Source organism: Apium graveolens, chromosome 3, assembly GCF_009905375.1.
Source record: "Apium graveolens cultivar Ventura chromosome 3, ASM990537v1, whole genome shotgun sequence".
Lineage (NCBI taxonomy): Eukaryota > Viridiplantae > Streptophyta > Magnoliopsida > Apiales > Apiaceae > Apium > Apium graveolens.
In genome coordinates this window covers 2,654,533-2,681,392 of record NC_133649.1, presented here as the reverse complement: position 1 = coordinate 2,681,392, position 26,860 = coordinate 2,654,533, and the positions used below count along the sequence as shown (strand labels likewise).

At 34.0% G+C, this 26,860-nt stretch overlaps 2 protein-coding genes and 1 pseudogene across 2 annotated transcripts; 1 reads left to right on the top strand and 2 right to left on the bottom strand.

The window, feature by feature from the left end:
* Nucleotides 1–1,824: 1,824 nt before the first annotated feature.
* On the top strand, nucleotides 1,825–2,832 carry LOC141711259 (cyclin-A1-1-like). The gene has a single exon (XM_074513661.1). The coding sequence runs from the start codon at nucleotides 1,825–1,827 to the stop codon at nucleotides 2,830–2,832; it is 1,008 nt and encodes a 335-aa protein (XP_074369762.1).
* Nucleotides 2,833–6,143: 3,311 nt separating this feature from the next.
* LOC141711413 (MFP1 attachment factor 1-like) lies at nucleotides 6,144–6,819 on the bottom strand. The gene has a single exon (XM_074513848.1). It carries the CDS (start codon nucleotides 6,749–6,751, stop codon nucleotides 6,332–6,334), a length of 420 nt encoding a protein of 139 aa, XP_074369949.1. The 5' UTR covers nucleotides 6,752–6,819; the 3' UTR covers nucleotides 6,144–6,331.
* Nucleotides 6,820–9,487: 2,668 nt separating this feature from the next.
* Nucleotides 9,488–13,437, bottom strand: LOC141710519 (importin subunit alpha-1a-like; annotated as a pseudogene).
* Nucleotides 13,438–26,860: the final 13,423 nt, after the last annotated feature.

Below are 26,860 nucleotides of genomic sequence, written 5' to 3'. Positions count from 1 at the left end.
TACCACAATTATTCTTTCAGATACGACCATCGCCGAGCATCCTTCCTCTCTAAAGGTCAAAATATTGCAAGAGGAATTTCGTAATAATATCCCATGATTATCGTGCTGAAAATAACTGAATAGCCCTGAGTTATCGGGCTTAGAGCTGTTGCTACAATCGTGACAGTGGTAGCGCGCAGCGGTAGCGTGGCTGAAAGCATGTTGTATTTTGGAGCTGATTCAGCAAAGATATCGGGTACAAATGGCTGAGAAAGTCATTCTCGATCCGGCCAAAAGTACTCGGAAAATGATCAATGTGGTTACACGTTTCAATTCGCGTAGATAGCGAAATTCTGAACCCCTATGTTAACTGTCTTCGTATCCTATATATAGGGATCAATTTCAATGTAGTTCTCTCCGGATTGTACTCCTGTCCTTGAGTAATAAGTTACGTTGTTGATTAGCCAAAACCGAGTTCCACAACTGACCCAACTACTTTCCATATGGGCTTTCACTGTCCATGCGTAGCAAGACTCCTTAAATTCATTAAATTCATAAAATATAATTATTATCCGAACAGATTAACTTGCATATCCATAATGTTTTGAACAAAATCCCCATTAATACCATACTGCACACACAAATACAGAAAGGAGTACTTTGGCAACAATTTCTATGCACTCCAGAGTCTACATCTCTTCGGTTTTCAATTTTGGCATTTCACATATACACAAATCAGAATGGACCAAGCAGAGTGTTCAAAGTATTCAGTATCCTAAATTCATTAGTTCATATTTCATTAAACTAAGTACACATATATATGATCAGTTACCTTAACATATTCACTAAACAATAAAAAATTAATTTTTTTTGTTAATATAGAACAGGAGCCTTAGATAATTTCAAATTTAAATACATAAATTTTTTTGTTAATTCATGCAACAACAAAAAATTAAAAATAAGCATGTCCTATTATTATAGAAGTAAATATTAATTTTTAAATGCATGAATATCAATGTTTTATTATTACGAAATTTAGTAATTTATAGTGTAATGTCGAGTCTATGTTTTTAATATTTATATATGACCTTTTAATACATTAAATATAGTTAATATAATTATATATATGAATTAATGTCCATTCATGTTTCGACCCGATTTTTTCAAGTCTTGGATCGGATTGAACTGGAGACTGGTTTTTTTATTTTATATGTTCGGTCCGCTCCGGGTATTAATCCGGTAAACACGGTCCGGTCAGGATCAGGTCCAGACCGAATTATGTGCAGCACAACGTGATCTATAATTTTATATATTAATACATTCCCGCATGTACTTTAATATTATAAGTATTAATTTTTTTTATTTTCAATATATTACATATACAAGTCAATGTTCCTCCCACCTTCCCAATTTATCTGTCCAGTTTGATTTTTACACGTAGTTTAAGGTGCATTGACCGCATAATTCCGTTGATTATTTTTCAATTTTTTTTGTGAATAGCTATTCAAATTTAATAATTTCTTAAAAATCTTTATATAGTGCCGCACCAGAAGCCTGGCTTAGCATCCCAGTTATATATAATCCCTGTCAAAGAAGGAAAAGTTTACGCGAAACTCTGGTATAAACTCTTGTATAACCCAATCTGATTCCACTTAAAATTTACGTTCACCTCAAATCAGATTTGAGTTCAGATTTAATCCACCTCAAAAGTGTATAAATACACGTTATCAGCTAACACACATACACCAAATCGTTGAGTTCGCTTAATTCTATTGAATCTGCACAAAGATGTTCCGAGGTTTCAAGAAGCTGTTCACTTGTTCAAACATCAATATCGAGTCCGCTATGAATCCCGTGAAGAGGTCACAAGTACAACATTATGATCTACTCAATCTTTCAGAAGACCTGAAAAAGTTCTATGTTTCAGAAGACAAGATGAAGCTAGCAGCGAAATCGAAAACCAATACTGGTGACACGATTGTGGATGTGGATGTGGATGAGGATGACGAGAAGCCACGGTTATGTGCAACCATGATCCGTGATATCTACATTAACTTGAGAGCATCTGAGGCCAATGCGAAGAAAAGGCCGTGCATCGACTACATGCAGAAGGTCCAGAAAGATATAACTATTAGCATGCGTAAAACAGTAATTGATTGGCTTGTGGATGTGGCTCTGGTTCATGAGCTTGATTCTGAAACATTGTACCTGAGTGTTAACTACATAGACCGCTATCTCTCTGGAAATTCGATAAACCAAGAAAATTTGCAGTTGCTTGGAGTGGCTTGCATGATGATTGCCTCAAAATACGAGGAAACTGATCCCCCTTCAGTGCAAAAGTTCCGTAAAGTAACTGCAAATACTTACTCTGAGGATGAGATTCTGCGAATGGAGACGACTGTTCTACACTGTCTGAAATTTCAATTGACTGTTCCAACAGTTTCAAGCTTTTTATCGCGATTTGTTTATGTTGCTAAAGCAGTTACCAGGGCTCTACCTGTGGAACTAGAATGTATGAGTAACTACTTGGCAGAGCTATCACTCCTGGATTACAGTATGCTTGGTTATGCTCCATCGCAGATCGCTGCATCATCTGTTTTCCTGGCCAGATATATACTTTCACCATCGACGAGACCCTGGAACTCGACATTGCAGCATTACACGCTTTACAGGCCGTCGGAGTTGCTTGAATGTGTAAGAGCACTGCATAGGCTTTGCTGCGACGACGATAATGCTGTCGGAGAAAAATACAGTCATCATAAGTATATGTTTGTTGCCAACAAGTACTGTCCTCCGTTTATACCTCGAGAGTACTTCCAGGACAAAGAAGCTGTTAAATTGTGCTTACGTTGATGCTAGTTTTGTTTGCTAGATTTGATTTATGTTTAGTGTTTTATGATTGTGGCCAGAATTTCTTGTTCAAATTACTCTGCTTGAAAGATGGTTAATGCAACTTGGAAAGTCAAGTTTATAAATTTTTTTGATAGTTTAAAATTGTTCTTAGTTTTTAACAAATATTTTTTAATCTTATTTGATAATATGTAAGTAATATACTAATATCATTATATTGTTAAGGTTGTAAGTCGGAGTCATAGTATAAATTAAAATTGGGTGTGGGATGGTGCAGGGTAGTTGGGTGGTGTGATTTAGGGGGACCATTAGATTGGGTAGATCTAATGGCTTAGATTAGTTCTAAGTTTCTACTTTAATTTTAGTTTGTATTTGATCATTTTCCTATATATATATATACTTTATTTACTAAAAGTAATCGAACTTATGATTTAAATTTATAAGATTCAAATTTGAATCTTATTTAAGCTCAAACGGGATAAGTTTTTGATTTCAATACATATATAGTACAATTAATCGAGCTTATGATTTAAATTTATAGGATTCAAATTTGAGTCTTATTTAAGCTCGAACTCAGTCTCACTCGAGAGTACTCTTAAACACGTTCATTTGAGCCGGGGGGAACTCGACTTAAATTATCATCTTAAATTGTAGCTTCTTTAAGATTAGCTAGAACATTGTAGAAGGGCCGTTTTAGCTGTAGTCAGTTGTCCTCGTTCTCCTCTTTGATTTGCTCCAGTAAGTGTTGACGTTTGCAAAGAATTGTCCGTCATAGTTTTGAAAAATGAGATGTTTTAGTCGGGAAAAATAAAAAAGATAACGTATTTTAGTTGAAAAGAGGTAATTGATTTATATATACTATAAAACTACTTTCATTGACACTGCTACACAGCTTTTCAACAACAGTTTTCCCATGGAGATGAGAACATGACAGATAATATAATTAGTCCACTAATTGATCTTTCCCTGTTTAAGATGGATAACACAAAATACAGGGTTAATTTGTTTAAGTGAATTACAACGAGTTCTTGATGTTCCCTGTGTATCTTTTAACAAGTTCAATGCTGATGGCAACGCAAGTAAACAAGTTTGTAAAAGTTGTAGGCAAGACTCTAGGTTGTACCCAACATATCAGCAAGAACAAAAAAAAAACCAAAGGCACATACAAGATAGCATACTATACAAGCACCGGCCAAAGATAAACAAGGACACTGACCCGAACGGATTAACCTGAAGATACGTAATGTTTTAACAAAATAGCAATTAAGACCACACTGCACACACAAATACCGAAGGGAGTACTTTGACAACAACTTCTATGCACTCCAGAGTATACATCTCTTCGGTTTTCAATTTTGACATTTTGCGTATATACAAATCAGAATGGATCAAGTAGAGTGCTCAAAGTATTCAGTATTCTAAATTCATCTTTAACTTTTAAGTATTCATGCATATTTACATCTAGAACTAAGAAGAGTTGGATGAAACCCAACATGGGTGCACAATAATTTATAAGGTGCTAGAGATCCACTAACTGTTCTGAACCAACATTTAGCCACCAAAAACTACTATAGTTAAACACTTAAACCAACCAGGATAATCTCTGAGATCCACATCTCCAGTAACTAGAACAATAATCTTAAAAGTAACTAAGTGTTATATTTATGTAACATGTCAAGGTGGAGCTCTAATCTCATGATGTTTACCCACTAAACAATACTAGGTGCACAATATTTTTTCAGTTAATACCGTGTGCAGTTTGTGTGAAAGGCATCCCCAAAAGAACTCTTCCCTAAACAGTAAACGAGGTCCCAAAATATGCATCCAATAACATCCCGGTTCCAATATTCACAGCAATATTCACAGCAGAATCCTAGTATCCATGGTGCAGCATACAAGTAAGATTATGGATAGAAATCACCTAAAAAAATCAATAACATAAAAATTTAAAGAAGTCTAAAAAGTTAAAGATTAATCCACTCAAGAAGACTTTGATCCACTTAGATCCCTCCTAAAATACTATCACTTGTAAACTTGTAATGAAGTCCTTATAACATAATAGTCTTATATTTGTTTCCTAAGGGATCACATAAATGATAGATTGCTAATTCCAGAAACAAACTTGGTTATTAGAACCTACAATAATAACCTATGTTACCCGGACTCGGGTACGGGTGTCAGACACGGGTTCGTATCCAAGTGTCGGACTCGGCAATATTCTGAAAAAATTACATGTTTTGGCCTAAAATAAGTGTCCAAGTGTCCATATCCATGTCCGAGTATCGAGTGTCCGACACGGGTACTTGAAGCAAAATGAAGAGTTGGGTAACTAAGGTAATAACTATTAAAATTTGCATTCTAAATAGCGAAGCTAGATATAAGTTGAGCTTCTCCTAAGTGATTCTTGTTTAAACCATGATCTGGAACATGCATTATATATGTCATATTTACTTTCTTACATCTAGCTATCCTAGAACTAGTAAAATCTGAAGCCAACATTTCCAAAACAAGAAGGTTTTAAAAACTGTTTTACAGTGATATCATTTTATCGATATTAAGTGTCACAAATAGAGTTTTGATCCAAACTACCAAATTGAATACAAATTTGCTACTTACCCGGATAAAGGTGATAGTGATAAGCATGTCCTACTTGCATAACTTTAGAAATACAAGTCTTTCAAATACAATTCATAGATACATCTCTCTCAAATACACGTATAAATTCAATAGAATGTGATAATTTAGTCCCAAATTGTGATACCCTAGTCGCCACTATGGCACAACTTCACACAACTCTCTTATTAAGTAGGAGTACAATTTTCACAATGAGTGTGAATCCAATCACAAACATTAATCTTCCAAACTAAAGACAACTAACCGTACACATACACATCAGGAATACAGCATGATACTTCAGGCATGCCAAAACATTTGAAATCCCACATTTCCAACAGATTATCCGATCCTCATAAACGCACAAATAACATATATATAATCCTAATAGCATTGCTTGTACTTAGCAATGCCATGTCATTACAAGTACAAACACCAAAACTACAACAAAGTGAACAAACAGGTCTAAAATCCATTACGACATAAATTCTATCTCATGTGGTATGTAAGGCCATCCCTCCCAAATTCCCAAATTCTAGTATCCCACTATCCACTACTTTACACTATGATCTTCATCACTGCGATTTCCACTAGTGTGTCAATCCAATCACAAACATAAAATCAATCCTCCTAAACCAACGACAACCTACGCATCACAAATGCAAAATAATACTACTCCAAAAAACATAAAAAACCGCGAATTCACAAACACAAATTATCCATATTATAATCAACGTACATAACATAACACGTACATAATAAAATCCTAATATCGCATCTCGTACATAACAATCGCAATTCATTAGATCACCATCACAATTACGAAAACTCGAAAACTAAACAAACAGATCTAAATTAAAAAACACAAATCACCTCATCTCGCAATTACTTAATTACTCCCCGTAACCGACTCCTCCTCCTCCGCCGCCACGTGTCCCTCAGTCACCACCTCCGCCGCCTCCGCCACGTGTCCATCTCCACCAGATCTAGACTTAACAGTCTCAAGCATCCTCTTACTAATCTCCTTCGAATACGCCTGCAACACCTCAATTCCGTCGTCATCGGACCCCGCCGTACCGCCGGCGGCGTTGAAAGCTTCCTCCTCGATCAGCTTCGCCGCGGCGGCGGCCTCCGCCTCGGGAAGCGTGCCGTAGCGCTTGGAGAGGACGGAGGGAGAGGAGAGAGTCTCGACGAGACGGTTAGTGACGGCGTCGCGAGTGCGTTGAGAAGGAGGCCAGATTGAGAAGGAGATGTTGGGCTTGTCGGAGGTTGAGATCTCGGGTTTGGGCTGATCTTGTGTGTCCGCCATTGCTTTTAGGGCTTAAAATTTGTTGAATTGAATTTAAATGTTTGTGTGTCTATTGTTATGGGTGAGAATGAGATGTGAAGGTGAGAAAAGGTTAAAATGTGGAGTAAGTTTTACTTTAAACAATTTTTTCATCACGGCACGCACAAGATAAGCGCGGAAATTTATATAAATTGAAAATGTAATGGATCCTTCAAAGTGGTGTATATATTTTTACGTGAAATTTGCAAAAATGAGTTACTATTTTTAATCTCGATTTAATTGTAAGTTTGAGTTAAATTGATCAATATTTGATTTAATATTAAAAATTAAAAATTATTTATTTTTCAAATCTGAAAGTTACGTTTTAAAATAGACTAAATGTACTTTCGAATGATATTTTTTTTATCTATTATATAGTATGTGTAAATTTCAGTCAAAGATTGATCAAGTTGAACGGTTAAAAGTTAAAATGGACATGTATTTACAAACAGAGAGAATGCATGTGTAGAAATTGTTTTAAAAAAAATATCATTTGAAATTAAACTATTCATTTTTACAATTTCTAGAAAAGGGAGTCAGATTTTTTTTTTACTAATTGATAACACAAATAAACACCAACAATTAAGTCGAACTTTTGACATACTCACGACAAGAGCTTAATACGGCTATAAACAAGCCTTTCTTGAAAAAATAGTTGCAATGTTATTGGTTGATTCGGTTCAAAAATTTTAAATTTTATCTGTATTGGATTGTGAAGTTGTATGTTTACACAAAAGATTTAAAGAAACTATTTTTGCAAATTAAGATCAACATTATATTGCTAGAAAAAATGGAAATGACATGTTTTTTAAAATAAACTGTGTTTCTTTGTACTTATTATCCAATTTCATTGCTTTCATGAGCAAACAATAGCCAATAGCCATTTTGGTATTTGTTCTGAAAACTTTGGTACAGCCTTCAGAATGACAATTTGTGACTTCATCACCATCCCTTTTACCCAATTCGCCGATATATCTCTAGCATAACCTCCGTCGTCTTGCAGTTGTCAAGATACTTTCTCTAAAACATACATTTTTTCATAAGTAAAGTGGCCGATAAGTTAGTTCTTGGCTCAATTTCACTCGTATCTGGCCGATAAGTTAGTTCTTGGCTCAATTTCACTCCCGATAAGTCATGTGCGGTATTTTTGCGTGCATTGTTTAAATTTGCTCTAAATTTCACTCATATATGGCCGATATTTCCTGTGCAGTGTATAATGTTTGCATGTACTATGGCTCAAAGAGCTTGGAAGCATTGGTTTTGTACTATTGATTCCTATATATCTTGCTTTCTTCTTTCTGTCTGCTTTGCTACTCTAGTTTATTTTCTTTACCAGCTCTTCTTTCTGTACTCCATATTCAAGATATGCATATCATATGCAAATGCAATGATTCTAGCGAGAACATCTTTTAGCACGAGAACAATATATAATGGTTCATTCTAATGAGAATATGAAGTTAAAATTTTGACTGAATATGGAGTACCTCTAATCAAATTGGTTTATGCTTAAATTATACCTAGAAAACAAGGTAAAAAGAAAAGTAAATTTGACAAGAATGCATTTTCTTAATCAAACCGAGGAGATACAGGCTCCGTTTGGTATTGACGTTGTCTAAAAGTTGTTGTTAGCAAAAACATGTCCCCTCGCTTTTGGAAAAAGCTGTTTTCAGCTTTTGCACGAACTAGCTATCAGTTTCACCATCAAACCTTCTCAAAAATATTATTTTTATATATTACTCCCTCCATCTCATATTATGTGCCTTATTTTGACTAATATATGGTCAAATTGACCAAGTTTTGACCGATAATTATGACAATTTTATGTATTATTTTTAAAAATAAAAAATACATTTGAAAGAGAATTAGATACATTTTCCAATGATACTAGTTTTAAAAATTATCTAATTATATTTTATACGTAATTTACGGTCAAAATTTAAATAATTTGAATGTTGACTAGTCAAAACATGACACATAATATGAGATGGTGGGAGTATATCTCAAAATATGCATAAATTAAAAAAAATACCAAACAGTCAACTAATTTTTTAAACATCACTCTTTCTCCAGCTGAGCAATTTTAAACAGCACGACAATTTTAAACAGCTCCCCCGAAGAGAGCCATAGTACAAGAATTTTGAATGCTTTGTCCTCTACCGGCAAATATGAATCAAGGCAAACAAATGCCAAACAAAAATAAGTGTAATTTGAAAAGCAATAACTTTGGCCAACAAATGAGCAACAATTTGAACCATTAATAAAGAAGTTACACAAATCACAATGGAGATGAAAGAGCATATACCTCTCAACTAAATGAATTTAATGGAACTGAAGGTCCATTTCCTGGTAACTGCTCATCATCATCCTCCAACCAGTATGTTTCCAGAAGTTTCACAGCCCATTCATATATTTCATTCTCGTCATGACTTCGAAGGTTTTTAATCTTTTCTAGGCCCTCAGCTTCATCGATCAACTGCGCATAAACATTTACATCACCAGTGTGACCCGAATTCTTCTCAGCTTCTCCAACCTTCAATATGTTATTGAGGCCTTTTAAGGCCACCATAATATTTCTCGAATCAGAACAATTTAAGATATCACACAAAGGCTTTATACATCCCTGTCTTACCAAGAACCTGAGAACCAAAAAAAAGACTTCACACTTATGGAAGATTTTAGATATCCAGAATATAGAAAATTATTTGAAAAAAACTCGGCCTACTTGATTTGTTCACGTGTACCACGACATGTAGCATTTGAAATTGCCCGAGCAGCCTCTTTCTTGATTTCAAATTCAGCATTGCCAAGCAGTTGAAAAAGGGGGGCTATTATACCAGCCTCGATAACAGCCTCAGCGTGTCAGATGCGCATTAGAAACACAAGTCAGTGATAACAAGCGGAAATGATGTATCCCTAAATCTATATACATTCAATATTTGTTTCGACAGTTCAGGACATATATGATAGTTCTTAATCTAGGATGATCGAGGATAGTATCCAACTACTACCGGCAAGAACTAAAAAAAATGAGCTAACTGGAATTTCTCAATCTGTCATTATATAATGCTAATTATAATAACCAGACTTGCAAACTACATTTGCTCAACGATGTCCTGGGATCTTCTACGGGATGGTATTTTATTATAATTTAACCAAGATTAACGCTTAAAAACATATGTTAAATGATTGCCTCTTTGTATTCTCGTAATTTCTTAACGTTGGAATAAACTAATAAATTGCTTGAAATAATATTTAAAGTCAATATCGTCAAAGACAGATTAAACAGATCAACTCTTTTATTTATAAAAATAATTTACTTAAAAATATTAATTACAACATAAGAAAGATAGAAATGCCTTGGATTTATAAAATTATGAATATGAATCTATATGCTTAGCACACGTACCTGTATCTGTGCATTATTTCCAATCATGATATTAGTGATCGTCCCACAAGCTACGATCTTAACAATCTTGTCAACATATATCAACAAGTTTAAAAGGCGTACAAGAGCTTGATGTTGTATGACGACCTGAAATGGTATTGGAAAACATATTATAGGCTTTTCGCTAACAACCAGAAAACAAATTGATTACCTGAATAAAATCAAAGCGGAAAACAGAATGGTAAAACAGAAATTGAGTAGCAAAGAACAGAGCTTTATAGAAGCAATACATGGTACCAATACCTGTTTCTGCATATCATCTCCTGAGGCGATATGGCCAACTGCTGTCAGAGCGAGAATAAGAACAGAAGGTGACGGGTGACTAGCAACAAAAACATAATAACAAAAGTCAGGCTTCTTAAACAAGATGAGAGAAAAAACAGTGTATAAATAAATAACCAATGGATCAATTGAGTTCTATCTAATGATAATAATTAACCACTCACCGTAAAAGTTCAACAAGACGTCTACAAACACCAGAGTCGATCACAACTTGAATTCTATCATGAGTACAATAAAAAAGATAGAAGAATGCCCAACAGGCACATGTAAGCCTTCTTCGTCATTTGAATATACAAGTTTAGCAAGAGCAGGGAGCGCTTGCTTTGTCTGTTAAAAAAAATTGGACGCCTGTCAGGTTAGCCAAGGCATCGGGAAAGTGGAACAAGAATGCATATTGCTAGTGGCGATCTAACCTGCTCATAGTGAGGTTGTGGCCTTCCCCTACAGAATTTTGACAAGGTCCAAGTTGCATTTCTTAACATCGATATCTTTGCGTGCTCATTGAATTGTGCCAACAACGGCATCAAAGCTCCGTGGTCAAGAACAATATCACGACATTCGGGTGAGTCGCCAGCTACATTCCCTAATGCCCAAACAGCCTATATAATAAAATATACAAATGTCTAGAGTCATGGTCATTGTCTTTACTATCTACTAATAGACATTAAGTTGCAAGCACAAACATATACGAAGTGCCCGTTTGGGAAATCTTAAAATAAGTAATTTATGACTTAAAATGAATAAGGGACTTATAAGTGATAAGTAGATTGAATACTTATAAGTTAAATAAGTGTTTGGTTAAATGTCAGAATATTTTTTACTTAACTGAGCTAAAATAAATAAATTTTAAATATAATCATCTTAATTCGTAAATTTTAAATCAGAAAGACATGTAAAAGCATAAATTTCAAAACAAAAGTTAAACAAAAAGCGAAAAATCAAAATAAGTCGAGAAAAAATACGTCGTTGCTAACATTCAACTCAAGCTTATAAGTTGTAAATTCGACTTATAAGCTAGGTCGACAAACACTCGTCAATGAGTACTTATTGACTTATAAGCGAATAAGTAACTTATTTTTTGTAGCCAAACAGGCCCGAAGTAGGACTAAATCAACAACATGGCTAAAATAATTAGGACATTACTAGTGAAAATCATAAATCTTGAAAACGCTTCATTCCATACCTGTTCACGAACATCATCACTTGCAGAAGTAAGAAGCCTAACAAAAACGGGAACAGCTCCATGATCAATCACGATCATGGTTTGTTCAGATGTTCCGCATGCAATACTAGTTAGTAGAGCCGGCCAAACGAGCGGTTTGGCTCGGCCCGAACGTAACTCGGCTCGCAAAAAATTCGCCAGACTCGCCTCGCCACGTGCCGGTTCAATATTCGGCACTAACCGTGTATCCACACGAGCCGAATACGAATTGTAAAATCTGAAACCGGAACCGGCCCGGAACCGCTCGCCAAAACCGCATCTGAATAATTATTTATAAAACGAGTAATCGGCCCGCCTAACCGCGGTTATTCGGCCCGCCTAATTCTCTCTGCTCCTTTCTACTTTATATTCCATTAATTAATAATTACATCTCTTTCAATTTTTCTTTCTCTATTTCATCCTATTTTATATTTCATTAGTAGCCATCTCTGTTTGATTTCTCAATCTCCCATTTCTCTTCAATATTATTCTATAATTTTTACTTAACCTATTTCAATAAAATATGCAGTACTTCTAATAAGATATTTAAAATAATTTTGTGAAATTATAAATAAGATTATTCACTATATAATTATGTAGTTGTATTATAAAAATATAAGATGTACCACCATTAATTTATATAGATATATTATTAAATTTTAAAAATTATTTTAATAAAAATAAATATTATATAATCAAGCACCTCAGGAGGAACTAATCTAATTTAATATTAAAAAAAGTACAAATTTTAAATGCATATTACATGAAATGGGCGTACAAGGTACACACATTTATTAATAATTAATTACATGAAAAGCCAACTCGCGGTTATTCGCGGTTCAATCCGCCCGCGTCTGCGCCTCACGCGCGTGCTCTTCCTCAACCTGTGCTTTAACAACCACCTGCTCTGCTGCTCACCTGTCTGTCACCTGCAAGTTACAAATTAAAAGTAAAAGTAATATTAATACAAAGTACAAACTTGGCTGCAAAACAATTAAACAAAAGGCTTATTCGCCTTTTATTCGCCATTGAACCGCGGTTCAGAAAAACCGTTTTACTCGCCTGATTCGCGGGCCGTACATGAGTTAGTACTTTCAATAACCGGCACGGACCGTTTAATTACACGGGCCGTTCACGGGTTCTGTTATAAGTAAACCGGCCCGTTAAAAATTCGGAACGGCCCGCACGTACCGTTCGTTTGGCCGGCTATACTAGTTAGTTAGGGCCCTGGCAGCTTCAAACTAAGGGCATCACAAGTTACAACTAAGAACATGTAAAGAACACAGCAAATAATATATATCATCATAATCAACCTGCAGTTTTGGGTAGTCATCTCTTCCAAGAAAGTCGACAAAGCGGGGAACAACACCAGTTTTAACAACTTCGTCAATAGGAGGATTGTCTATTAATCGGAATATGAAGTTAATATTAATTATACCCGGGGCGTAGCCAGCCTATTGACAGTGGGGTCAGTTGACCTCGTTCAACTTGAAATCATGTACAGATTTTTACTATATCAGTCCGTCAAATGGAATCTATGAACTAAATTTTCAAATTATCGATTTTTTTAAAATTTTGACCGCAGTACTTCAATTTCTGACTACGCCCCTGATTATACCCATTGAAATAATATAAATAAAGGCTGAATAAACCAAATAAACCTATAGTAAGCAGCTTTCGAAAATCAGCAGTTGCTTGCAGCCAAAAATTTTCATCTTCTGAAAATACAGCGGCCACCATTGGTGAAAATTTAAAATGATGCGTAACTATAAAACTAAAAAAAATTAAGGCATCCCAAGCAGATAAACCAGGTTTACATGTCTAACAAGTTACTTATAAGTTAAAAAATAACTTATAAGTTATTAATAAAATAAGATAACGGGTTGAACTTATAATCAACAGAAAAGCACATATACACAAATTAAATGTGAAGGACTTGCCGCTACTACTAATGATTTGATTCCATAATTTGCAAACACACTTCCATTGTACAAGGGATTTTACTGGTTGTGGTAAAAAAATCTTAGCCAATAATTCTTCTGGCATGTCAATAGGGTCCATTGAATTTGTAACAATTTGTTACAGAATCACAGGTAAAAGGTTGCACTGGGTAAAAGTCAGTAACCTTTTAGGATTTTATTCGGGTTTTATCGGAGCTTTAAAAAGCCCGATTTTTTTAGAAACGGATGGGGCCGGTCTTTTTTAAAAATCGGATCGGGTTGGGCAGACTTCCTAAAAAATATAAGGCCCGCGAATCAGATTGGGACGAACCGGGTTTTATCCGGACTTTTTATTTATATATTAAATATTATTTTTATATTTTATAACCTGAAACATGAGTAGTTTAAATATCGGAGAAAATAATATTTTGATATATCTGAGAGAGTAGTTTAGACTTTAGACCCAGAAATAAATAATTATTTTTTAATATAATATGTATAATTATAGTAAAATAATTATGTAAAACAATTTGTATTGTCCAAAATCTGATAGCTGGTTATTAGTGTCAAGCACAAATTTGTTAGTTGTTATTTCTCTATACGCATTCTTGATGCACTAACTGCCTAATTCATACATTTTGTATAGTCATGTACTATATAATCTAAAATTATAAATTTAACTAGGACATCATTTACGATTTATGATAATAAAATTTGGTTATAATTACAACCAATTTAATAATTATCTTTACTACCTTTTAATTTGATAAAAAAACAGAAAATTTTAAAGAAATAAATCAGTAAATAATCGTATATACCTTAATTTCTTTTATTATTATAATATTATTTTTTAAAAATTATAAAAAAGTACTATTGTATATTTTCAAATTTTAGATAAAATATTCAATTTTTTAATTGGGCTTTTCAAAATGCCCGGACTTTTATCCGGGCTGAACCGGGTTTTTATCCGGATTTCCATCCACGCTTTGTTAAATCCGGGTTTTTATCTCGAATTTTTTGATTTCGAACTAGGCCGGATTTTCCATAAAAAAAGAGGCCTAATAATGCCCGCGGGCCGGGCCGAATCGAATCGGGTTTATTCCAGACAGGGCTTTTCGGATTTTTTCCGGATCGGGTTTCGGATTTTTTGGGCTTTTTTTAAATGGTATGATCTCAAAAAACTTGTCATATTTATGAATTTTAGAAAAACTTTGTAAATGCCGTATTTTTTAAAATAGAGTCTGTTATCTAGAAAAAAAATTCCTTGTAAACTTGTCATATTTATTTTTGCTAATTTTGTTACCCAATTCCATTGCTTTAGAAGCTACCACAACTGTTGAGTTCTTGTTGCTTCAAAACATGATTGTTCGAGCACGCAACATCTACCAGCCTTAGAACGAGTCTCTCCTGTTTTGACACGACTGCTCATGCAATTACTGGGGTACGTTTTGCAATTCCGTTAAGTAGGCTTATTGGCTTATAAGCCCGTAACAGTTTTTTATTGACGAGTGTTTGTCGACCCAGTTTATAAGTTGAATTTACAACTTATAAGCCGATAAGTTGAATGTTGGTAACGACGTACTTTTTCCCAGCTTATTTTTTATTTTTCGTTTTTTTATCAATTTTAATTTTAAAATATATATATTTTTTTAAATGTTAATATAACTTAAAATATAAGAATTAAGATAATTATATATAAAAATTATTTATTTTAATTCATTTAAATAAAAATAATTCTGACTTATAAGTTAAATTATCCAAACACTTATATAATTTATAAGTATTTATTAACTTATCACTTATTACTCACTTATTTACTTTAAGTCATAAGTTACTTATTTTAAGATTTCTCGAACGGGCACTAGTTACTGAGCTGATGAGTATGTTTTATCAGCAAACAATAGCCATTTTGGTATTGGTAGTACAGCTTCAGCCTTCACAATGACAACAATTTGTTGAATGTTACATGAAATGAGAAATTTAAGCCAATTCGACAATATATCTCTAGCAGAGACTCCGTCGTCTTGAGGTTTGTTAAAAATAATAAGATCATGTTCGCAACTTCAGCTACCATCTTAATATTTTAATACGACTCGTTACTTAATATGTATCATCAGAGCTCGGCCTTCCCCTACCACCTTAAGGCTTTAGTGCGACCGGTTACTTAAAACAGTTGTTATCTTGTTGAGATACTTTTTGCAAAACACACATTTTTTCGTAACAATGAAGAAGTAACGTGGTCGATAAATTAGTTCTTGGTTCAATATCACTGGTACCTGGTCAAGAGATAGTTGCTTGCGGTAGTTTTACCATCTTAACTCGCTATTCGCGCAATGTTGGTATTTTTTGTACATTGTTTAAATTTACACTAAGTTTTACTAGCAATCAAGGTGGATCCGGAAATTTTAGTTTAGGGGGACATTGGACAAATTTTGAGAACATCTCTTTATATTTTTGAATTTTGAGGGGCACTTTCATATATTTTTAAAAATAGTAATAATAATAAAACGTAAAATTTGATTTTATGGATGACACGTGTCTCCGAGTGCCGCTTACTAAATCCTCCGTGCTAGCAATGTAGTGGATGTTTAGTTTAGGCATGCATCTGTGTTGAGCATCAAACCAAGGACTTTTTGGAAAATATATTGATAAAGGAATTTATACTTTCAGCTGCAGATCTTACTAATCTCTGTGCGTAATTTTTGCATGTACTATGGCTCGCAGAGCTTGTAACCTCTGGTTTTGTACTTTTGATTCCCGCATATATTACTTTCTTCTTAATGTCTATTTTGCTACCCCCGGTTTCTTTACTTACTAAATTACTAGTTTACGATACGTGGTGTGTTCATTGGCACATGCTAAGCATAAAATTCTATAAATTTAGCTTTTTTGATTGGCTTACACTTGTTTATAATGTTGAACCGTATCAATCAAAATACATCAAAATTATAAATTTTAGTATTTAGCACGTGCCCATACTAGACAAATCATTTACGATATGCCTATCAGTGGTGGATCCAGAACCCAACTATTTTCTATTTATAATGTTTCTTTCAAATGAGAATATGAAGTTAAATTTTGATTAGAATATATTTCCTCCCCCTCTCCGACATAATTAATTTTAATAAGAATGCATTTTCTTAATCAGACCGAGGAGATATAGTAAAAGAACTTTGAATAATTTGTCCTCTACTAGTTATATGAATCTGAGGAGGTTGTACTTGTTTCTCCTCCCTTTATTGTAAAGAGAGAAAGTGAATGCTTCTTTCTGCAACTCTTCACCCAAAAATTAGAGAAGAGTAGGGGGGTAAAAAGTATTATTGTTCCGTTTGAGAAGACATGTGAACTCAACAATTATAGTTCACAAATCACAACAAGACTCTGTTTCTTTAAGGCATGCATGAAACTCACCAAGTCTGTGTTTCACTAACACAGAGGATTTGTCCTAATTGAAGTGCACATGGCACAAATGACAAACCAAAAATAATTGTAATTTGAAAAACAACATCTTTTCGGGGAAGGAATCAGGGCGTATCTAGCAAGGGGCGTATCTAGCAAGGAACACCGGTGAATACGTTTTTTTACCATTAAAACTATTTACTCAGTGCCCACCAAAAAAAAAAATTCTGAATTTGTCCGGGCAGTTTTACATAGCCCCGACATCACTTTAAAAGATAATAAAGAAAATATTTAGTCCCGACTGTTTTGTAATACTGGTTTATTCATGATCAATGCAAAAGATGATGTCTAAACTAAGGACACACTTATCAACTTTTTGCATTGCATAAACTCTTTAAATACCTCTATTTTTTCTTAGAAAAACAGTAGACTAGTCAAGTTTTCTAGTAAAGTGACCTGCAATTGTGGCAATTATGAGAAAGAAAGTTAAACCAGAAGAAGAGACATGAAGAAACACACAGCAATTTTGTGGAGCCACAAGAAGAAATTAGAGCCAAAAAGTATTGAATATGACAAATATACACAAAGAAAAACTGAAATTAGACTATTATGGTGCAATTTTCGAGGGGATATCACTACACACTACACAGCATTCTCCTATCATGATTAGAAAAACCATGAACAAACAGTAGGAAACTTTTTCTACATAATTTTTTAACAAAAGTTAAATTTACAAAACACTCATAATTTATAAAAATCACTAACATTATGAATCTGATCTGAAATCAACGGTTGTGAAGAGGGTCTGAATCATGCGGGACGCTTCGTTTGCTCGAAAAGAACTCATCAAATGAATGCTGCTGCTGTTGTTCTGGTTCTTGCTGGTGCTCCATCTGTTTAATTTTAGTCACTGCCTTGTTGTTCATGCCTATGACAGAACCAGAATCAGAACCAGAACCATGAGACACAGATTTCATCCCAGACACTGCCATTTTGTTCGAAATCTCGTTTCGAGACAAGGCCAGCTGTTTTTCCTCACCAGAGACTAGTAAAACCAAGAAGATCAGCTTATGAAACACACACAAGTGCATGATCAACACCAAGATGTGGAAGAACAGAGAAAATGAAAAAGTAAAATGACTTACTTTTAAGAAAACAAGTGAGAAAAGGAGAGATGGTAAATTCAAGAAAAGAGGTTGCTACATTATACATATCATGAAACAAGGGACCTTTTCTTGGTAACTTTTTAGGGTTTTTTTATGAGCACCTTTTGATTCAATCTCTGTTACTTTCAGTCCCTAAAATAAGGTCACTCCTGTCCAACTTATAGGGTTAACATGCATGAAAAATTTGGCTTTTTATGTTTTATCCTTTTGTGGATTGTGCTTGTGTGGTTTGTAAGCTTGTGAAATTTGCTTTTTGTAGTATCTGCTTCCTTTACTGTTTCTGATGAATGCCCTTCAAAATCTGCTACTATTTACACCTATATGTGTAATAATCCAATTTTAGGGTTGCAGCTGATAATTATTCATTTTTCAGATGGACCATTTAAATTATACACCAGAATGGATAAATACTTCTTGTATCCCTAATAATTATTTGTGTCTCTTTTTGACCAGCTCCACTTGGGTATCATGGGCTTCTTCTTTTTTATTTTTTAAAGAAAAAACTTGTGTGCCATTATTTTGTTGAAAATATGTTGTCATGAAGACGACCATTTCTTGCAGAAACGAGTATACCAGGAGTGTTAAGTAACCGGCACTCCGGCACTAGAGGAAGACTCGAACATGATCGTATATTCTTTAATAATCCCTCTCAATTGTACCATATTTTTCGCTACGATTGACAAGGGTGAGAGGACTCGAATCCTGAGTCCCTCCTTAAAACGAGCTCTCTAAAATTTTAAAAAAAAATAGTAGAGGAAATCCCGAACAGGATCTTATACTTTTTGACAATGAGGACCGGAGGAGTGTAAACAAAACCCACAAAGTTGCTGATTCTGGGATTTGACAAGCCTAGTAACAATTGTAATATTTGTAAAGGTTACTTACACATGATACATGATTTTAAATTTTTACTCGTACATGAAAAAAAGATTGGAGTTGAAACCATTGTTTGAAAAGGAGAAGAAAAGTGAATTTGATGTAATATGGGTGCATTGCTTTTATAGTTTAGTCCACTGCAGTTCTTAGATGCGAGATTGCAAGAAGCCTGATGAGATTACTCTGTAAATATTTGGAAGTCCTACTAATTTTGACCAAATTTTCCATGCTAAAAAATAGCCGTCCATAACATGTGTGAATCACGTCCTATGTTAAAAATTCAAATTAGTATTTCTACCTCATAATGATCAGGGTGTTTTGGTGGCTAATCAGGAGGATATACGTAATATGACGCTAGATTATTTCAAAGGGGTATTTGAAGATGAGGGTGGAGCATTGAATCAAGTGGTTGATAATGGGGGACGAGTTGTAAATGAAGATCAGAACATGAAGCTCACAGCAGAAATAAACTTTGTGGAATTTACTATAGCAGTAAAACAGATGCACCCGGATAAGAGTGCAGGCCCTGACGGATTTAGCTCGGCTTTTTTCCAGCACTTTTGGGATTTGATTGAAGAGGAAATTTTCCATTGTTGTAAGGCTTGGATGGCCGATTGCTCATTTCCAGAAAGATTAAATGATACGATGTTAGTACTTATACCGAAAAAGAAAAACGCATATCGTATTACTGACTACGGCCAATAGCCCTTTGTAACATTCTATATAAAAATTTTAGCAAAAGTCCTCGTGAATCGTCTCAAAAGCATTCTTCCTGGATTGATTTCTGAAAATCAATCAGCGTTCGTGCCTGGAAGAGGAATTTCTGACAATGTGTTAGTGGGATTCGAGTCTCTACACTATATGAAAACTAAGAGTAAAGGGAAGGAAGGTGAGGTAGCTCTAAAACTGGATATTTCAAAAGTTTGTGATTGAAAGGGAGAATGAAAATAATGGGATTTAGTAACAAGTGGATAGATTGGATCATACTCTGCGTTACGTCAGTGAGTTATAAGGTAGCTTTCAATGGTAGTGATGTTGGACCAATTACACCAAAACGGGGGTTAAGACAAGGAGACCCGTTGTCACCATATTTATTTCTTTTTTGTGTAGATCGTCTATCGAATGCTCTTACGAATGCAGCTAATAAGGGTTTGATTAATAGCTGTAAAATCTGCTTTAATGCACCACAGGTAACCCATCTTCTTTTTGATAGTTTTCTATTTTTCAAAGCCAATGAAAATGAAGCTCGTACAATCAAAAGCTTGTTGAATGACTATGGCAGTAAATCTGGACAAGTGGTTAACTACCACAAGTTTGTTATCTTCTTCAGTGCTAATATCAGGAGGGACAAACAACAAAATAATTAGAGATATTCTAGAGGTGCAGAATAACCTGGGGAAAGGTAAGTATCTAAGCCTTCCTTCATTGATTGGGAGGTCTAAGAAAGCGGTGTTTGGGTTTGTTAAAGAATGATATAGAGAAAAGTCCAAGACTAGAGTAACCAAACTCTATCCAAAGCAGGTAAAACGGTTATGGTTAAGAATGTCGCACAAACAATCCCTTCATATAGCATGTCATGTTTCTTGATTCCACAAACATTGTGTACATAAATAGAAAAACTGATGAATGGGTATTGGTGGAAGTCAAGCAAAAAAAACACTGGAGGTATAAGGTGGATGAGTTGGAGTAAAATGGCAGTGCCTAAATGTCAAGGGGGTTGGGATTTCGTGACTTACACGGGTTCAACATAGCACTTTTGGGAAAACATGTCTGGAACTTTTGTCAAAAACCAGAATTGCTAGTAACTAGAATATTCAAGGCTCGTTATTTTCCGGACAGTCACATATTGCAAGCTGATAAGGGACGTGATTCAAGTTTTATTTGGTCAGGAATATGGGAAGCCAAAGAGAAATTGAAAGGAGGGTTTAGATGGGTCTTAGGCGATGGTAAAGAGATAAATATTTTTAAAGATCCATGGCTTCAAGGCAAGGTGGGGTTTCGTATAGAGGCTAGTCATTTGAATGTCATCAGAAATGAGAAGGTATGCTTCTATTTCCATCCTAATAGCAAAGCATGGCATGTACATAAGGTGGAACATGATTTTTACAATGATGATAGCAAATTAATTATTCAAACGGGAATTCCTCAAAGGGATGTTAAAGATAGAATTGCGTGGTCAGACTCAAGCAAAGGAATATACACTGTCAAGACAGGGTATAAATTTTGGTCTCATCAGAATAATACTAATGTCAATATGAATTCTTCTCAAGACTGTAATAGATTGTGGAACTTGCAAATCCCTCATAAGTACAGAGTTTTTTGTGGAGATTTTGTAAAAATAATATCCCGGTGAGAAAGCTCCTTAGAAGCAAAGGTGTAAATACCATAATCATGTGTCCAATGTGTGGTACTGATATAGAACATTTAAGGCACTTATTTTGTGAGTGTTCTTATGCTATAGAATGTTGGCAAGTTATGGGGGTGAATATCGGGCTGCAGGATATAGAAGACGCTTCAGTTTGGCTTCTGGATTTAATCTGCAAAGAAAGTGCTCATGTGATTCAAACTACAGCAAATGTGTTGTCTAGTATATGGTTTGTGAGGAACAAAAAAGTATGGGAGGATAAAAACATAACTGCGGCCATTATTGTTGACATGTGCAGTAAGCAGATACTTGAATGGCAGGAAGTAAACAAGAGTAAAGACACAAGCAGTGATGATCTGCTGAATTTAAATAGGGAACACCAAGTGAGATGGCAACCTCCAGACATAGGTTACTTTAAGTTGAATGTAGATGGTGCTTTGTCCAGAGGTGGAGATTTATTCGGAATGATTGTTCGAGATGATAAAGGCCAGTTTAGAAGGGGAAATAATATGAAGTTGTCAGGTCGAGTCTCTATTATGGAAGCAGAAGCCAGAGGAGTGTGTGAAGCTGTTAAATGGTTGTATAACTGCGGATGATGGCGAGTTGTGATCGAAACTGATGCACAACTTTTGGTCCAGGCTTTAAATTCCGAGGAGAACTATCACGTAGAAGTTGGGCATATTATTGATGAGTGCAAAGAGCGATGACTAGAGTCCCATGCTTGCTAGATTTTTATAATATTTTCATGTCTCCTCCAGACTTGTTGGCGGAGATGGTTCCTTCTGAATTTTCTAATTAATGAATTTTATTTTCTAATTAATGAATCTTTCCTTCTATTCAAAAAAAGTATTTTTACCTCATTATCGTTGTCTTTGCGAAACACGTGACATTAAAATATTATTAAATTTATTTATACTATATTATTATAAGCGAAACATGTTTCGTTTGGTCGGTTGTTTAACACTTTTCTTCCTAAAAGTATGTTAACAACTTCCAAACCAAAGTTTAAACAAATATAATTAAATTATGTATCTAATATAAATACAAATTCCATGAACTATTATCCAACTTAATTTCTAATCATACCCAACTTCTTTCTTACCTTTTTTGTAGTGAATCAAACACTTCTAAAATTAATTTTAGCAATTCAAATTATAATATAACAAAAAAAATATAAAAAATCAAGAAAAGATTAAAAAAAAATAATACCAAATCATCCATATACACCACTGCTATTCAAAAATCTCACTTTCCTATAGAGTCTGCATCTGCGCAACGAACGACCTTTTAAGATTTTAATAATCTAAATTTTTAATTCTTCAATAATATAATACTTGCAAAATATTTTAACTTTATTAATCTCAATAATATTTAATTATTGTTTTTATAATTTTTTTTATAAAACAATTAAATTACAAATGTTATAAGAAAAAATGCCCAAAATACACCACTTTTCACCTTCAACTGCCCAAAATGTCCAGATGCGCGCGAACCGCCCAAAATACCCACGGAATACGCATTTAAGGGACGCGTATTCAACCTTCTAAAATTTAACAAAGAATACGCATGTTGAATATGCGTATTCACTTTTGATTTTACAAAGAATACGCATGTTCAAGATACGTATTCACAAAAAAATAAAATGTGAATACGCATGTTCAACATGCGTATCATTTGTTAAATTTTTAAAATTTGAATCTGCATCCCCCACATGCGTATTCAGTGGGTAAAAATGACGGAAAATCCCGTCAATAGGCATTTTGGGCAAATCTTCCTAAATGATGGGTATTTTGATTTTTCACCCATGTTATAATCAGTCTGTGCATCGTACGGGTTATATGCTAGTCTTTATAAAGAATATAATTTGTTGAGAATGTATAATAAATAAGTTATATTTAATTATTTAGTTAAAAAGAGCCGGACTCATTTATAGTCATGAATTTTCACCTTATAATAATAGTTTTGTCATAAAGTTGTTTTATTTGTAATAAAAATCTAATCGTTCAACATTATCACTAATATGATTTTTTTATAAAACAAATTTTATAATTATTATATGAACAAACATTTTTGTTATTTTAGATAATTTAATATTTCATGATAATTATTTTTTCAATATAGTTTATTTAATATTACTTAATTATTAATAAAGATTGTTATTTAAATTAAAAATAATAATGTTATTTTACTCAATTTAATTTAATATTACTTAATAAAATTTAATTAATACAACTGATAAATTTGTTGGTGTTAACAAATATTTTTTAACTTAAATTAAGTAGACTTCGGGATGGAAACTAACAAATACAATCGTAAAACCACTGATTTTCAATTTAAAAGTAAATGAAATAAATAAAATTATTTGCTATTACTTAATTATTGTTATTAAAAAAATCCAATTTAAAATTAAATTGACTCCTGGATGAACAATGACTAATGAAAAATAAATTATATAGAGAATAGAATTTAATTTGTGTTAATAATAAAATTTTAAAATAGTTATGTAATTATCAAGTGAGTATTAAAATTTGATGATTCTGTACTTTTGTACAACATTAAAAAATAATTTTGTTTACTAATAAATAGTATAGATATCATTCATTTATATATAACATTATATTTTTTAAAAATAACGTGTTTTTGAATATCACATGATAATATAAAATTTAATTGAATACTAATAGATTTTTAAAATTGAGCGGTGGCTTTATGCAAATACATGAATATACTCACTTCGCAATCACCGTAAATATGTTAACAAATAATCGTTTTCACCCATGCGTATGAGTTGGACGATTTAATCACCTGATATATTCAGGGTGTATCTTCACCTAGATGCATTGTCAGCAATGTTCGGGATTTTTTAGACCTTGAATCCATTGCATATCATCGTGTTTTGGATGTCACAATACTTGACAAAGTTTTCCGGCGCTCATTTTATATAATGAAAAATATTCTCCCTGTTTGTATATTTGCTTTTTTCGGGAGCTCTGAAGAATGTCTTGGCAACGATTTTTATCTACCGGTATACACATTTAGAGTCTTTATTCCGCATGAACGTCAAGAAAAAATATTTAAAAATATAAAGGCCTTGTAAAAAAGTGCATGCACTGACAATTTTGAGTGAACTTGGAGGTCCTTTAAAGTTACTTTATACTTTATTTGAAGAGATATCATGTCCTCCTATTCTTAAGCTAGACGAGCCTCTTGAAAGAAACAATGTGAAACTATGTTCGAAGAAAATTTCCGATGGTCATTATTCGACAACGATTAAGGTTTTGACATCATTTAGAGTTGCACCTGATACACCTCAAACTAGACTTTTATTTAAAGGGAATCACCTATATGCATCTGCTCCGACATTGTCTACCTCTTCAGATATCGAAGATCCTCTTTTAATTTATGATGAAATTATTTTTCGTTATATTAAATCTTTTCCTAAAGGATTTTTTTGCGGACGTGATTGTTTTTCTTTTGGTTAATAAGGCAAAGGTACGTACACTTTCTCTTCAAGAGTGGTATTTGGATGATGGTACTATAATTAGGGAATCAACTGATATTTTCAGTGCTTTGACTATTATTCAATTAGACGGGTCAAGATTCGAGTTGGAGTTGAATATAGGGAAGACATAGGCTTTTTGGCTTGTTACTGACCCACGTATTTTTCGAGATGGACTTTATCCTCCGGATATAGGTAGGCCTCAATTGGGTCAAACTTCTTGGTGATTATGTAAGCATGAACAAGGAGTTTGTAGATGAATTTGCAAAAAAAATAGAGTGGCAGTGTGTAGAGCTAATGGGTGCATTAGAGTAATTTAATGATCCTAGATATGAGGTTCTGTTACTTAGGTCTTGTGTGGGACTAAGTAAGCTCTATTACATTTCCCGCACCTTCCCACCACAAATTTTTCTAGAGTCTTATACTCTGTTTGATATCATATTGAGGAAGACACTAAACAATATTATAACATCAGAAGGGCCTTAATTCAGTGATCTTCAATGGTTGTTTGCGCCGCTGCCTATTTATTTAGGTGGTCCGGGTGTGTATAATGCATGTGATGCTAAACTGTTTGTGTTTGTGACTTCTTGAATCCAGTCTATTGACTTGCAATATCATATTTTACGAGAATGTGAAGTGATTTGAATTGGAGATCATTTTACTTTAGCATAATAATCGCTGCAAATTGTACTTTCAGGTGTGTGTTTGGTCAAATTATCCACTAAATGGCCTGTCGCCAAAAAATAATGCACTATTTGATAGACCTTTACTTTGGTGTTTTTTCAAGAATCTATCAAATAAATCTATTTTTTCAGAGACACATACATCAATTTTTCAGTGCTTAAGAGCCACAAATGTTAGGGGGAACACACACAAGTATAGAACCAAACAAACAATGCAAAACACACACTCAATATATGATGTGGAAAAACCCACGTCCCAACTTGTATTATTAATCAAAACAATTATCAATAATACAATCAATCTCACCAAACGGTATTCACTCAAGCGATACTTAAGTCAAACAATACTCAAGCATACATCAAAACAATAACATGACTATGTATATATAGCCATCACAAACTTAGCCAACAAGACATACCTAATCTGATTACAATAATAATTGTCTACCCATACAATTATTATCCATTCCCATTATAATAATAATTGTCAACACATACAATTATTACCCAACTCAATTATGATAGTAATTGTCTACCCATACAATTATTACCCAATTCAATTATATTTTCTATCACTAAGACCATACTACCTATTGGGTTTAACCCCAACAATCCTCCCCTTCAACCCAATATGATTTCATGCACAACCGAATTAACGGTCACCATCAAGCCATCGACGTCGATCGCCCAATACCTCCCCTCGAACAATAACCCCTCCTTCTAGTACAAAAAGATTTCTCTTATCTTTTCGACCTTTGAGTATCTCTAAATCTCCTTTAGTGACTTTCAACATATTGTTCTTCATCATAACAGTATATCCCAAATCAACTAATTTACCCAACGAAATCAGATTTCGATTTAACTCCGGTATGTATCTTACTTGAGTTAACTTCTGAACACGACCGTTGTGACGTTTCATTTTTACCTCACCAATGCCGGCAACCTTTACCGTTTTACCGTTCGGTAAAGTTACAATCTTTCCCTCACACTTTTTATAGGACGAGAACCACTACCGCCTACCACATATGTGATGAGAACATCCTGAGTCAAGCACCCATTCTTCTTTTGATCCTTTCTCTTCTTGAACCAAAAGAACATCTTCATCATCTTCTACAAACGAAACACTACCCCCTCGATTTTTCTTCAACTCTCTCAAGTCTTCTCTTGCCTTTGGAGACATAAATTGTATATGACCCAATTCCTCACAATAAAAATACCTGATATTAGGGTTATAT

Coding starts and splice junctions, on each gene's coding strand:
- LOC141711259 (XM_074513661.1), top strand. CDS start 1,825: ATGAATCCCGTGAAGAGGTCACAAGTACAACATTATGATCTACTCAAT.
- LOC141711413 (XM_074513848.1), bottom strand. CDS start 6,751: ATGGCGGACACACAAGATCAGCCCAAACCCGAGATCTCAACCTCCGAC.